This window comes from Meleagris gallopavo, chromosome 3 (assembly GCF_905368555.1).
Source record: "Meleagris gallopavo chromosome 3, MGAL_WU_HG_1.1, whole genome shotgun sequence".
Taxonomy (NCBI): domain Eukaryota; kingdom Metazoa; phylum Chordata; class Aves; order Galliformes; family Phasianidae; genus Meleagris; species Meleagris gallopavo.
This window is the reverse complement of record NC_139406.1, coordinates 44,063,367-44,079,397: the sequence shown is the minus strand read 5'-3', so window position 1 is coordinate 44,079,397 and position 16,031 is coordinate 44,063,367. Positions and strand designations below refer to the sequence as shown.

At 41.6% G+C, this 16,031-nt stretch overlaps 1 protein-coding gene across 12 annotated transcripts in view; it reads right to left on the bottom strand.

Annotated features, from left to right (window-relative positions):
* The window catches only part of PPP4R1 (protein phosphatase 4 regulatory subunit 1), a 62,127-nt gene that overhangs the window by 1,261 nt on the left and 44,835 nt on the right, over positions 1-16,031 (bottom strand). For all 12 annotated transcript variants that reach the window (XM_085220777.1, XM_085220780.1, XM_085220783.1 and 9 more), the window contains 8 exons: positions 11,344-11,519; positions 9,223-9,318; positions 7,266-7,451; positions 5,753-5,914; positions 5,339-5,439; positions 3,084-3,204; positions 2,859-2,993; positions 1,431-1,572 (listed from right to left, as the gene is read on the bottom strand). In XM_085220777.1, the coding sequence (XP_085076903.1) occupies positions 1,431-1,572; positions 2,859-2,993; positions 3,084-3,204; positions 5,339-5,439; positions 5,753-5,914; positions 7,266-7,451; positions 9,223-9,318; positions 11,344-11,519 (1,119 nt within the window). The remainder of the gene's footprint in view (positions 1-1,430; positions 1,573-2,858; positions 2,994-3,083; positions 3,205-5,338; positions 5,440-5,752; positions 5,915-7,265; positions 7,452-9,222; positions 9,319-11,343; positions 11,520-16,031) is intronic.

The window sequence follows — 16,031 nt, the reverse complement described above, 5'->3', positions numbered from 1 at the left end:
ATACAATCATTTACAAAACAAATATCATTTGTATTTCAAATCAGAGTTTCCTTAACAGCGCTGGTAAAAGTACAAGATTTCTGTGGCCCATCAATAAAAGAAGAACAGATTCCATGGCCAACAAGGGGCAGACAGCACACACACTGGACTTAGAAGGAGCATGCTTGTATTTGTGACATAAGGAAGGTATTACAAACCCACAGTCATGCCATTCCATCTCACTGGTAGACTTGCCAAATAGTTATCAAACAGAATAAAGATAATATTTAATGAGTGGAAGAAGCCCCAGTATTTGACAGTTTTCACAAACTACACAAATCCACATAATTATAGATTGCTTGTAGGAAGGGCAATTTAGATCTGAGATGCAAAGAACTTCTGAATTTACTTTTTTATATCTACCTTTCATAATTTCTCCCCCACCCCTATCACACACGTCTTTGAGGAACGGACTGCCTGCACAACGGGCTTGTGGACAGTGGCAATACAGAATGGAGTTGTACAATCCAGGAGGGGAACACAGAAATATTGAGAAGAAAAGTCTCAACAGAATAGTGTAACAGCAAGAGGAACGGCAGCCTTGGCACAGTTAGCAGAGGATAACAAATCACTGCACATCAGCTGATCCACAGAAACTGCATACGTTTACTCAGAGCCTCCAGCACACACGACAGCTAGTGATAGCCTACTTCTCACTGAGTGGGCATCTTTTGTGCTGTTTTAAACATTTTGCATTTCAGTCACACCACTTCCATCTTCCCAAAAGTCTTCTATGATAGAATGGCAGTCCTCAAGCCAGTGTATGTATTTGGAGGAAGAAAGTGACCAGAAATGAAGTAGTTCAAGTGCAGACTCTACTGTTTTACAAAATCCCTAATGCTATTTTTCACTACAGTACTTAGGAATGTGAGCACTGCTGCCTCTTCTGGCACATGCTATGCACTGGGGATCCTTTCCTAAGCACAGTCTGCAATTTGAACACAGCATGTCCTACTTCCCCTGAACAGACACCAGAGAAACTTCCTTCTCACTGCTACCATAAAAACAAATAGCAGCCATCTCTTCCACCCCAGTGAGAGAACAGATGCTAGATTTGTGTTGAAGGATTTTTTCCTTCAATCACACTTGCACGTTGTTCATGCATACTTTCTGTACCGATTACCCCTATAACCTAACTCATTCAGAAAAAAATGGGGCAGGAAAAACCACGAGCATGATTTCATACTTTCCAGCATTACAGAACTGTGGCTCTGATGACACAACGAGGTTTAAGGTTTATCTCAATTAAGGCAACACCCCACCCCAAGGAGACTGGAAAGGCAACTGTGACCCACATCTCATGCTGTTTCATCTTTCCCACCTGGATATAGGAAAGTGGAGGGACAAAAAGACATGCAGTCAGCCCACTGCAACTATTTCTGACCACTAACCTTTCTCTAAGAGTGTTTGCTTTAACGTTTTTGCAAGCAGGACTCGAACGTTTGGAACCCTGTCAGATGCCAAGTGTAGTAAGTGTGGCAACAGATGCACAGCAAACTGGTCCATGGGTAGGCAGTCATCTTCACTGATAGTCTGGCAAGAAGACAGATGCAATTTCATTAGATTTCAGCACAGTGAAGACCAAATCCCAACACATAATCAGAGCTGACAGATCTTATAACCTTCCTAGCATGAATACAGTGTGCAGTAGTCACTATGTTTTATAATATGATACAATATTTTCTAGCACAAAGCCACACACAATGAACTAATCTAGGGCTGAGAAAACTCAGGCTTAGCTGGAAGCCCCTTTTATTTTGTATGAAGTCTCAATTTTTTTTTATTTCTTATTTTTAAACACTAATATTTGAAATCGGGGGAAAAAAGCAAAAGACTTTCCCCTTTATTTTTTAAGAATGATGTCTTTGTTGGAACTAGGTACCATATTAAGGTGAGAATGGTTCATCACAATTAACATCCACTTATCCCAACACGTCTCTAAATAAGCTCGAATCTCACATTCCTCCAAATGCTTCAAAGAACTGTCCTGTTAAGTAACAGTCACACTGACTCGAAGTCAGTAGCTCTGCTACAGCCCCAGATTTGACCATTTCCTTCCAATATTTGAAGGGAGAGTATAAACAGGAAGGGGAACAACAACTGTTTACATGGGTGGATAGTGATAGGACATGGGGGATTGGTTTTAAAATGAGACAGGGGAGGTTTAGATATTAGGAGGAAGTTTTTCACTCAGAGGGTGGTGATGGACCGGAACAAGTTGCCCAAGGCGGTTGTGGATGCCCCATCCCTGGTCCATTCAAGGCCAGGCTGGATGTGGCTCTGGGCAGCCTGGTCTGGTGGTTGGCAACCCTGCACATAGCAGGGGGGTTGAAACTCGATGATCATGGTGGTCCTTTTCAACCCAGGCCACTCTATGATTTCCTTCTGCATATTTTGCTGAGAATACATTGTTCTCAACCAACTTGCATTAGCTGGCTAAGGAAGTACAGGCAACTCCAAGAACTTCATTTCTCAATGATTATCCCAAAGTGCCAGGCTGCTGCATCATATTAAAAAAATCCCAATTTGTGCCAAGCAAGGAAGAGTCCCAATTCAGGGACTCTTTTATTCAGTGTTCGTTTGACATTCAAACTCACCTAAGCTAAGCTGAAGATACATGCAAGCTCCTGCATGAAGCAGCAGTGAAGGATGCAGCCATAAAAACTATTCCCTTGGCAACAGGATCTCAAACAACCAACACTAATAGATACTTAAATATTTCCAGCTGCTTGTTCCCCCTTAATTCTACCTACCAAAATAATAGTAGTAATAATGATAACTTTAAACAAACAATACAAACAAGAACAAAGAAGTTTCACCTGGCAGATAAAGACAAAAGTTTGCCGGCCAGACCATTTGCGGCATCTACAGAACTTTTCAACAAGTTCATTCATGAGGTCTACCACAAACGTTGACGTTGAGGCCATGTACAGCTTTTTTACCATTTCACTAACCTAGAAGAATACAGAGATAAAAAAATATAAAAATTATTTCTGACCAACTCTGAGGAGTCTGATAACCTGAATTGACTTAGATTGCTTTACCAGCTTGTAAGAAATCCAGCGGACAGAAGACACTTTGTCTGCACAGAGGCTGAAAGCAATAGGTCGCAAGTAGTCATAGATGTCTCTGGCACTGTACAGATCTAGAAGTAAGATCAGCTGCCTACAAGATGGAAGAAAAACGAAAAAGGGTATTAGAATAGTAAGAAAGGCATTGATTGCTTACACTGATTACACTTGCTAGAGTGGTGACGCAATGGATGAGGTTCCCAAGGAGGTTGTGGATGCCCCATCCCTAGAGGCATTCAAGGCCAGGCTGGATGTGGCTCTGGGCAGCCTGTTCTGGTGGTTGGTGACCCTGCACAAAGCAGGGGGATTGAAATTAGATGATCATTGTGGTCCTTTTTCAAGCCAAGCCATTCTATGCCACATAATACAATATAGCCATAATAAAGTTACTCAAAAGTAAAACCTTCTATTCTTCAATGCAGTCAGCTTCACCAGGGGTCACTTGCAAATTTTAAATTGTCATTTGTTCACCATAATAGTAAAATGCTGAATGAGCTCAACAAATGGAAGACTAGGGAGAGGCAAGGGATCTGAAGTTGCATTTCCAAGACAGGGATCCAAACAGCGGCCACAACATACACGCAGCATCACTGTGGATGACAGCACAGTGTGCACAGGCATTCTAGCACCCTGCACAGACAACCTGCAGAGCTACAGAGGAACTCCAGTGACTTCAGTGATTGAGGATACCTATCAAAATAAGTAGACTTCTTAATCAAACTCTGCTTCAAAGCATGCTGGGCAGACAGAGAACTTGTCCGTTTTCTCCAATGTGCATCAAGTTGATAAAGACTTGAGCAGGTGCAGATCCCAGTATGAATGGTAAAAAGCCAAAAGAGGTGTCACATCATGCTACAAGCAGCCAACTGAATGCTGCCATACCAGCAGCAACACATAACTGATCCGTAGAAAACCTCAGGAGGACTTTAGCCCAGATGCCTGCTCAAGCAGGGTCAGCTGTGACATAGATCTGTGTGCTCAAATCTTGAGAACCACCAGGAATGGAGCCAGCACAGCCTCTCTGGATGCCTGTGCCCCTACCTGACCGTCCTTGGAGTGAAATTTTTTCCCTTAATTCCAGTCTGAATCTCTCATTTCACTTTAAATCTACTGTTTCTTACCCTCCCATCACGTACCACTGTGCAGAGTCCAGCTTTGTCTACTCTATAATCTCCCCCTAGGGTTTGAGACTATTCTTAGTGTCCCCAAATTCAAATTAGATCCAGGCTGAACAAGCCACAGTCCCACAGTCTCTTCTCACATGGCAAGTGCTGCAGCCCTAATCATCCTGAGGTCTTCTCTGTCAAACTTGTTCCAGTTTATCAACATCTTTCCTGTACTAGCAGCCCCCTAAAAATGTACATTACTTCAGATGAGATCTAGTGAGTGCTGACCGTAAGAGGTTAATCTGTCCCCTCAATACTCCGACTGCTTTCGTCACAAAATCATCCGCCCTCTTCAGCAACAGCTCTGTATTTTCCTTGTTTATTCTTTCACTGCTCATGTAGCAGTAGAAACTCTTGTTGCCCTTGACAGCACACAAATTTCAGCTCCAGTTCAGTTCTGGCTTTCCTAATACAATCCTGCATGCCTGAGCAATGTTTCCAAACACCTTCTGTGCACCGTGTCCTTGACACTCTGTCTTCACCTCTTCTATAATCATTCTGCGTTCAAGCTCAGTCCTGAGTTTCCTTCTTAGCCAAGCAGAGCTCTCAGTAAATCTTATTCTTCTGAGCACCGAGACAGACCTTCCCTTCATTTGGAGGATGCTGTTCTTAAAAATACCTACTTTCCTGAGCAACTTGGCCTTTTGGAGCTGCCTCCCAAAGGAACCCAGCTACCAATTCCATGAAGAAGCCAAAGTCATCTTACATGGTCTAGTACTCCGCTGCTTGCTTGCTTGTTCTACATCTTGGTTTCACGGTCATGAGCTCTGCCTACTCAGACTCAGCAACATGAATTACCAGAACTCTCCTATGACCAAATCTGGCCCTTTTTTTAAAAAACAAAACACCAGTGTTTTAAACACAGTGATGAGAAGACATTCAGCTTCAAACTACTGTAAGTGATATACAACTACAGGGAATTTTTATGCAAGGGAGACAAGTCGAAGAAGATAAAGACAATCCATTATTTGTAATTAGATGAAGAATAACACTTTAAGACATTGGCTTTTATGATTTTGACATTTTTAGATGCCCTCAACAAACACCCAGAAAACCACATACTCAGCCAGCTCTGCACGGAAACGCCAGTTCCTGCTGTTATCAGTCACTAAGAATTCCTGGAGCTGATAAAGATATTCTCTTCTTTTGTCCAGATGAAGCAGCTGTAAAAATACATACAAATTTATATGAAGAAATATAAGTTACAAACATCCAGAGACGGAACAAGAGCTTTGAAGTACAATTGATTAAACACTTATTTTGATTTTTTAAAATTCATCTTTAGCAATAACGATGCTTTGTTGGGTTAAACTCTATTATGCTTACGTCAATAAAGTCCCAGGGGGCATGATGAAATGCAATATTCTTTCCATACCCCCATAAAGAATTATACTGCTGCTATGTTAAGTAAGTGCACACAAAGAAATAAAGCAAAAATGTGTGATCTCACTGGGCCAAAAATGAACACAGACATACCTTTAGAAAGTCATGCAAGTGTTTAAGCACACCTATCCTGACTTCATCCAGGTCTTTTAAGAAGCCATTGAAGACAGGAACTAAATCCCCAGCTGTAAGTTGGTCTCCAAGGATTACAGCGAGTTCATGTATAGAAAATGCTAGCGTCCGCCGAACTTTCCACTGAAATAAGTTGATAAACAAAAGAATAAATCTTATTGATGGATCAGATGAAGTGCTCTATTTTAATCTGGTGGTCAATATGTTGGCTGGCTCTCCAGAGAACTACAACACTTAAAAATCCCAGACAAATGATGAGGTGTCATTTCTTCCACCTGAATATTCAGGAGCTCAGTTGCAAATCCTTTTGCTTAAATCAGTCCCATACAACTGTTCCTTCACTCAGAACTTATGAAACAGAACATGAAAGACATCCCACAATACTTCAGCTGGGATCTTTCAAAACCACGGAGTGGCTTGGATTGGAAGGGACCCCCAAGGATCATAAAGTTTCAACCCCTTATAGCTTCCTAATAAGTAAAGATTCACCCACAGAGAGCACCTAGAAGTCCAAGAATCAGTGGAGCTTTTACTTAACCTAAATTGAGTAACTATTCACACCACGTGCTTTTAAAAGCTAAATAGCATCTCTTCTTCAGCATCTTCCAGTAAGTATAGGTACTGGGTTTTTTTCACCCTACTTTGGTGATACAGTCTTAATTTGGATTAGAATGGCAATGAAACTCTGAACAGTGTTGAAGACAGGGTAATGTATTTTTATGCACGTTCTAAATTTATTAGCCACTTGTTTTTAAAGGCTACACAACCATTTGGAAAATATGAGCAATGGCCGTGTATAAAATTACTCACTATTTATCACTAAAAACTGCAGTGCTGACATAGCAAGCAGCAAGTTCAAGAGAGGTGAAGTAGTCTGAGAATGCTCAAAAAAAGCAAGCATCTCCAAAAAAGGAAGAAAGGAAGGACTGGGAAACAACTGCAAACCAACAGTAAAATGCACAGAACCACCTCCCCACCACCTAGCAACAAGGAAAACGCTGCTATTTCCAGGGTTTGTTTTTAAAACAGCAATGCTGCACTGCGATAGCGATGTTATCCCCTTAAGACTGAGTGCAGCACCAAAAGGCCTCCAGATCACGGTGTGAGGCTGACTCACTGAGCTCCAGACATGCCTGCAGGGACGTGAGGCTGCTTGCACACAGCAGCACAACCCAAATTCTCTGACCGATGAGAATTCCAAGTATTGCCACGAGATCTCAGAGATCAGAGACCTTTCCTCACATTCCTACTGAAGATCCATCTCCACAAATACACTGTGTCCAACAGCCCCATTTTCTTACTGCTTGAGAACCACACACTCCCGGCTTCACCTGACACAACAGTTATACTTTAACTCGTTACTTGAATAGCTACCATCAGTAACAGAGAGCTCCACTTAAAGAGCAGAGCAACCCAACAACCAGTAAACAAGAGAAACGATCCTTATTCACGTTATTCTTTATTCGGAGCTTACCTGCATGTCAGATGCCAATGTCTCATAGGTATCCTTCAAGCAGTGCCAGTTCTGTCTGCCTAGTGTAAGTGCCACACCTGGTAGGCTGTAGGCACAGTGTTTGGCAATCTCAGTATCAACAGTTTGTGCGCGAGATGGATCAGTCATTGATAAATACTGATCTAGCAAGGCTTGAGGTACAACGTCCTACAGCAAGAAAAGGGTATTTATTTTCAATAGGTCTTCGTAAAGTTTATAAAAATTCCAAGGAACACTGTGAGAACATCATCTTTTCCATGCCTATAGATAATTATTTAATGAAATCTTGCAATAAGGATGCAAAAGTTTTATATTTCATACAGTTTCACCAAAAAGTTCCAAAGAAATGACAACACGTGTGGGGGCCATCAGAAAACACCGACCGCTACAGCAGACGAGCAGCAGGTGGATCACTGTCTACTTAAGCAAAGCAGGAGATTGAACAGACTACCTTTCTCACAAACATTCAGCCTCACAGGCTGGGCAAATTGCTTGTTTTAACTCAACTCATCCATAAAATGAGCAAAGGAGCAAATTACAAGACTTGCTTCAAAAATTGTTTTCCTGTTCCTCTCAACATCTTGTCTTCTGGGGAAGGGAGAGCAGAGAGCCAAGCTAACATGCTGTGGTTGGAGAGAAGTGGAGGCAGAGCGTAGACTCAGTATTGCCTCCCTAAGTAGTCATCACAAAGGAGAAGGCTTTTCCAGAGACCAAAAGATCTCTGGTGAAGACCAATTTTTCTCCTCCCATTGAGAAATTAAACTTTTGCAAACACCTCTTTGTGCTGACTTCAACACTTTGCTGCAGCTGTTACCACTTCATCTCAGGCACCCATTTTGCCCAATGGGGCGTACCAGAATATCTCCCTAGCATATCAACAGCTGTTGAACAGCTCAGCTCAAAGAAGCCATAAAAGGGTTCCACTCAAACGATCGTGGTTCTGCAGGGATGCACGCATTATACTGAACTAAGAAACAATACAAATTCTTCTTCTTTAGGAAAGAAATGACAGAAACAGCTCGAATTTAATGAAACGCTTTTACACTTTTTCTTTTAAAAGCTGTCATGGGGTGAGGGTGGTTCCACTCAAAACGTTTAAAAAATCCTGTTTCCTCAATAACCTTACTTCCATTACAGACTAATTTCCATAGAAAATTCAACTTGAACCTGAAAATCTATGAAAGTTGTTCTCACATCACTGCCATCTCTTATACGTAATTAAAATAGAAGCAAATGCCAAGTTAAGCCATTATCTCTGGAAACACTGAATATTTTAAAATTAGTTGTTTTAGAGGCTTGTCATATTTCAAAGAAATTTTTTTACATCATAAATGGTGAATGAAACAGTGTGCATGAAACTGACAGCATGAAAGAGAACTCTATATTTAGACAAAATTGCCATTTATCTGACTGAATCACAGAATGCCCAGGGTTGGAAGGGACCTCAAGGATCATGAATCTCCAACCCCCTGCCACATGCAGGGCCACCAACCTCCCCATTTAATACTAGACCAGGCTGCCCAGGGCCCCATCCAACCTGGCCTTGAACACCTCCAGGGACGGGGCATCCACAGCCTCTCTGGGCAGCCTGTTCCAGCACCTCACCACTCTCTCTGTAAAGAACTTCCCCCTGACATCCAACCTAAATCTCCCCTCCCTCAACTTAAAACCATTTCCCCTTGTTCTGCTGTTATCAACCCTTTCAAAGAGTTGACTCCCTTCCTGTTTGTAGGCTCCCTTTAGGCACTGTAAGGCTGCAGTGAGGTCACCCCACAGCCTTCTTTTCTCCAGGCTGAACAAGCCCAGCTCCCTCAGAGCTGTCTTCGTAGGGGAGGTGCTCCAGTCCCCTGATCATCTTTGTGGCTCTCCTCTGGACCCTCTCCAACAGCTCCCTGTCTTTCTGACATAGGTAAGAAGAGCAGAAGTAACTCTCGTTTACCTGTACTTTGGATTTTCTTTCTTCTTCGGGACTGAAACTACTATTGGTGCTCAAATCTGAATCGTTATGAATATAGTGAAGCGTGGAATCCATATTCTATTTAAAAATAAAAACAGAAAAAGAAAGAAGTTGCACAAAACACATGCACGGATTGAACAAAAACATCGACACCAGGAAGTGCTGCCCTCACCTCCGGGCCTTTTTCTGAGATTAAAGGAATACACGTCTTAATATCAAATACAATTTTGCTACGGCCTGAAATCAAAAGGCGTATTAGATGAACATTTCTGCTTTAAATTTTAAACAAAAGCTTCTCTTAGTTTGCTCCATTTTGGTTCTTATGGAATGAAAATCACAGGAGCGGAATACTTTTGAGACCGCATTACGGAAAATGTAAGTAACATGTGGGTCACACCACTGGAGTTCTCCAAATACAACAGACTTTGCATCGTCAGCATGTGAATATCAAGAAGCACGTAATGAATAATTGGAAAGGAGATCCAATCTTTTTGCCAGATATGTTCCAAAGTATCTATGTGCAAACACTGCAGGGTGAGCTCTCGGGGTCAACATAAGCTCCAAGAGCATCCTACTTTGTGAACTCTTCAGATCAGTTGGACAATGAAAATTTTCAAGCAAAGAACCGTAAATTTCTCCACAAAAGCCTCTTACATGAGATCTACTTTCCCTACAGAGCAACAAGAGCTCTGTGGTTGTGCTCCAAGAGCCCTGTCCTGTACAATGGGTTGCACACAAAGTCCACGGCACTGGGATGAGCACTGCTGGTGCCATCTAACAGAGCAGGGACCAGCCTAGGTGGTCAGATTTGAGTCCCATCTCCTCCTGGCACCACCCCCACTTCTCTGTTGTGCCAGGCGAAGATGGACAAATTTTATTTCAATTTCCTTTCTGTTTCTTTTCCTCCTCCTCCCTCCAACCAAAAAGAGGGAATTCCCACTGTGAAAATGAGATGAAGGATTTCTTGAAGCTTACATTTGTTTATTGAGCCTTATAGAGGGTATACAACCTAAAGGAAAGCAGAATGGTCATTCCTGAGGAAAAACAGAACAGGCATCTCACACTCAACAAACAGGCTGTACCTATGTACCAAAGACTCATCTGTTCTCCCTTATCACGTCTTTTTGCCTATTTTTAAATAAAAAAAAAACCAACACCCTTTAACACATAGCATTAACCCCTTCAGAAACCCACCCAGCTGCAGAAGGATAAGCAAACTTTGATTTTGCTTTGTGTGAAAAACTGTGACAGCTGCTTTCAAATGCACATTACAGTAGCTTTTCTAAAGCTTCTATTCCCATATTGACTTTTAGCTACAAAAATCAAAATAATAAAAACCAACTACCTGCAAAAAAATCAGAGCTCTCTTCGCTGCTAGAAGCAACAGACCCCTTGCTTAACACATCACAGCTTGATTCCCAAATTCTAGGTCATCTCTTTGATATCCTTGCACTGGTCCTTGATTTGGTGCCAGTAACAAACAAGGAACTGACAGATTAAGAGCATCCTTTTAGAGAGTAAAATTGAAACACATATAAACAACGTGTATAAAAAATGCAATGAGCTTTCTGTCAGCACCATATTTCATAAAGAAATAAAACTTACCCCCAGGTAACACAACTCTCATTATCCCCCAAAATTAGAAGGACAGAAGATTCATTTGCTCTATCATTTTATAAGTTAGCACCAAAAAAAGTGACTACAACAGATGCTACAAATAAAGCACAACATCAGGAGTTGGTGGCAAGTTGATTTTTGTTCTTCTAAGAAACCAAAACACACTTGTAATGTTCCATTATGATTGTGTATAAGTACAAGCAGCAATATCCAAATAAATGCCACATTCCTCCACTCCCTGAATGCTTTTGGGCTTCACAGTCCAACAGCTTAAATAAAACAACCAGCAAAACTAAAAATATCCCAACAAACTCATTTTATTTTAGTAGCTTGGATTTCAATACCAGCCAACAAAACCAAGCATCATCCTAGCCAAAGTAGGAAGCATTTAACTGCAATTACTGCACAAAACCAAAATACAGCTCTATTACTAGAGTCATGGAAATCAGTATCAGGAAGAAAAAAAAAAAACACAAAACTTCTTACCTCAACAGTGTCACCAATTAAAGGCACAATATCACTCAGTATAGGCTTAAAATTTTGTTGGTCACTGCTGGTTAGTTCAGTCTGAGAGTCTGTTCCCTTGCCAATGCTGGCCACTGTCTCTTCCCGAGGATTCAAACTGGATGCTCTGAGTGCAGCAGATAACACCTCCACTTGTGCTGCAGCATATGAAAGAGAAAGGGATGAGAGACTGATCTGCAATAAACCTAGCATGGCCACAGTTAACTGTCAGATGTTGGTTTAATTGAACAGCTGAAGAACCACACAGTAATGCTCAGAGTTCATGGGAAATACGGTCTAAGAGGGAAGAGTGGAAGGGAATCTGCCAGTTAAAAAAACTCAACCCTCTTGTTGAGCAATGTTGGCTGGGTGCAGCTTGATCTAAGCAGACTGGTATCATGATTACCTGAAAGCAGCCCAGCATTCAGTGCTGACCAATGTAGCCTGCCTTCTCTCCTCCACCTCCTGGCCCATTAAATGTACCCAGCTATCCAGAAGCCGTGCTTCTCATAGAGAAATGGTTTTTCCAAGGTTATTTAAACACTATGGCCATTTTGAAATCAAACAACAAACCATACATTTGTATTCAATCTCAGTTTGACCTACCAAGTTACAGAATCTGAATGTTGGATAGCTACAAACAAGAATTAGACAAAGAAAACTGGACTCGTTGGTATAGACAGGACTTATCTCTTCTATGCTGTATATCCATTACAAGAAACAAAATTGTAACTCAATGCAATCTGAGCTAGCAAAAAACTGTAAAACCCACAGACATTCCCTGGTTTGTGAATGAGGTCTGATAAGTAGAAGGCAATTCTTTTCAATATACTCTGTACCTGTGTAAAATTTTATGATAACTGCAAGATTTTCTTACTGTAAAAACTACTCAAATTCACCTCAACAGGAAAAACCCATCATACAACAGAAACTTAAAAACAAAACCACTAATAATGCCACCAAAAGAACAAAACTATTTTCTAACATAGCATTTTACATCCATGATTACAGTACAGTGTTAGGAATTTGACAGTACAATTCCTAAGATTAACAAAAGCTTGCTATGACTTTACTGTTCAATGTCATTTCAATGACGATAAATCTCAGCACTTCAGAGCCCCTGAAGATTAACAAGATCAAGGAGGTTGGTAAATTTCTCCAAAATAAAACAAACAAACCAACCCACTCATTAAAAATATGCAAAATGGGTGATCATTTCAAAGATCACTTCAAATGCCAAACTCCCACAGACTTCACTGATCACCAAGTGCCTTCCTGTTTCTCCAAGTGCTTCTCCATGGCTCCTGTTGCCAAGGGCCTTATCTTGTCTGTTGTGACAGGACAAGAGGAAACGGTTTCAAACTGAAACAAGGGAGGTTGTGAGGTTTAGATCGGATAGAAGGAATGAGGTTTTTGCAACAAGGTTAATGAAGCACCAGAACAGGTTGCCCAGAGAGGCGGTGGATACCTCATCCCTGGAGAGGCACAGGGACAGGCTGGATGGGCCTCTGGGCAACCTGATCTGCTGTAGATGTCCTTTTTCATTGGAAGGTGAATTATCTAAATACAATAAACATCTTAAGGTCTTAGCTAAGAAGAAAAAACTAAATCCAGCCACTATGGAGGACTGGAGAAGGGTGGAGTGCTCAGTACAGCAGGAAGAGAAAGAGTGCATGTGTATGTCTGCACATATGCACAGCTCTAGGTGGCTGCTTGAAGATCCTGAAACACAAATTGTGTCCTGAGGAGTGGCTTTCACTGCTGGGGCGTGTTCTCTAATGATGCCATCACCCACCACTCAGTAAGGCTTCAGAGCTCATGGGAAGTAAGGCCGTAGAGGGGAGAGTGGAGGGGAATGTGCTGGCTAACCGACTTTCACAACTACCTTCAGGAAAAATTTGAGTTCAAAGACCAGCTTTCTGCAAAACACAGGCCCACATACAGCACTGTTCAGACAAAGTCAGTGCTTACAGGATCTTAAACCACCCACCAATCAACTCTTTCTTCCTCTGACTTTTGCTTCAAGCAGGAAGTATTTTTCAGAAGGGAACTGTTTAATCTTGCGTACCGTACCCACACCCTAAAATAATTAGCACAACTCTTACATTCAAAACCACTTTTTACCTGGCCTTATTAATTTCTCAGAACTTTCCACCCCCTCCTACATGCTGTATTGCTGTTTTCTGTTTCTCCTGATGTTTTGCTAAAAGGCCTGGATATTTCTCAGTGGCACACTCCCTTCTTTTTTCTAAAGGATCTGTTTTCCTCACATTCATTTCTTGCTGGCAAGCAAAAGTTACAGGCTGCTCTAGCAGATACAACAATACAAGTAACTAAGGAAACATAGCCTGTAACATCCCAGCAACAGGGACTGAGAGTTGAAGACTGCTATAGTAAATGAAACATTAAAACAAAGAGGAATTTCTTCTCTTCTCCTTACCTTCTGTTCCATCAACAATGTACTTAACTGTCAGCATAGCTGGTAGCCTAACCTATAAGCATAGGTTTTTTTGTATCGGAGTGAAGTCTACTGATGTAACACATATGGGCTGTTCTTTCCATATTAGGTCTCCATTTGGAAAAGCACACTGTAGCTGGCATAAACCACAGCTAGCCCCAGTAACGTGCAAGTCAAGCTCTCCATCACCCACAAATAACAATTAGAAAACCTGATATTACACAATTGAACACTCCCTGTGCAGAGCACAAGGGGATTAGTAGAGCTCAACATAATGTCCCTAGAAAAAGAAAGAAAGATATAAAGTACACGGGGAAAGAAAAGCAGCTTCTGAAGTCACTGAAGACAGCAGACTCAAAGAACTAGAAAAAAAGTGACCCAAATAAAGACCTCACAATGATTTTAAAAAAAGAGCTGCCATGCTCTAGAGGAACGTGCAGGTTTCCATCTCCCAGCCTGTGAGACCTCAGGATGTCTGGCCAGCAGACTGGAGAGGTCACATTAACAGGAATTACATACCATTGCCTTGCACTGCGTATCAGATAGCAGAACTATCCAAGCCGGAGTTTGTCTGCGAGAAAACAGGCTGTCTTATCTCAATTACTGACTGTTCAACTACCTATTGCTCAGATGTAATACTCTGGCAACAATTAGTTCTGGAAAGAAAGCCTCAGGTAAGGATTTGGGGGAGTGAGATTCAGTTAAAGCAGTTCACCATGAGGTTATGGGAAAAAATATATATATATATTAAAAAAAAAAAAATATATATATATATATATATGGTCAGTGGTGGCTGTCGGCCACTGTTAAAAATTGTGTTTGCTAGAGGCCTCATCAGTTTCCAGGGCTCTGAGCAAGGATTTGAAATCTGAAATGGAGTCTGCTCTGATGACAGAGAGGTGCAACTTCAGACCAAACTTCCACACCTGTTCAGCTGTCAGGGGCTGGTGCTGACACCAACCAGCAAACAGGAATCACTGACCTCTGCTGGCTGTTCCGTAACGGACACCCCCTTATTAGCATCACTAGTTACTCTAGAAATAAAAACATCAATGGGATTTTTAAAAACTTTCAAAAACCCTGACAATGAGGCAGGTCAATATGGTTCCCCTCAACAGAAATTCTTTATATTTATAAAGTACTCTCCCAAACCCGACACATTAAAAGAAGGATGCTGAAGTTTCAGTCAAGCACTGACAAGCAACGAAGAGACAGAATTAAGGTTGTCTGGATATTTAACGTTACTGACACACACACAGCATCATATACTACAGTCTTATTCCTACACCACACTTTTGTTAACTCATCCTCATTTCTTTATATGAACTCTCTGGCATTTGCCCAATTTGCTACAAAAATCAGATATGTATGAAGGGGAACTCTGCAGTGAGGCAGTCTCCATTCACACACTGAAGGGAACACTGCACCTTCTGCCCTTGGTGGAAAATGCAGCAATAAAGGCAGGAAAGCTGCACAGAAGCAAGAATCCCTTTGGATTCCTGAGTGGCAGGAATTTGGTGGACTTGAGTGACAACAAAATAAGAAAACTAAGTACAAGAAAGGAAAGAGAGATTTAAAAAGACAAGAATAAACTCAGCTACTAACAGAGTAAGTCTGGGTACCCATCACTTCATAGAATCACAGAATGGCCTGGCTTGAAAAGGACCACAATGACCATCTGGTTTCAACCCCCCTGCTGTGTGCAGGGTCGCCAACCACCAGACCAGGCTGCCCAGAGCCACATCCAGCCTGGCCTTGAATGCCTCCAGGGATGGGGCATCCACAGCCTCCTTGGGCAACCTGTTCCAGTGTGTCGCCACCCTCTCAATGAAAAACTTCCTCTTCCACTTCCATGTATACTATAATGTTTCAGAATTCATTCTATCAGTTTTGGTCTCAATTTCTTTACATCTCAATGCACCTAGTGTAAAAAGAAAATAACAATACCACCAAATCAAAACAGGTGTGCTGTAAGGTTTTGGATTTTGAAGTGTTTAGTTCGAACTGTGAGAGAACACGAAACAGAAAGAAGTGAAATAAGTAGTCTACATTGAGTATATAAAGTTGTGTTCAATGGAGCTTCAGTACACAGACCTGATTAAGTCACTGAGTTATTCCAATTGCAAAATCTTGTAACTGGGTCATTGCAACCACAGCACAAGCTGGGGAATGAAAGAAAAAAAGCGAGGCCTCACCTGGAGTATTGCATCCA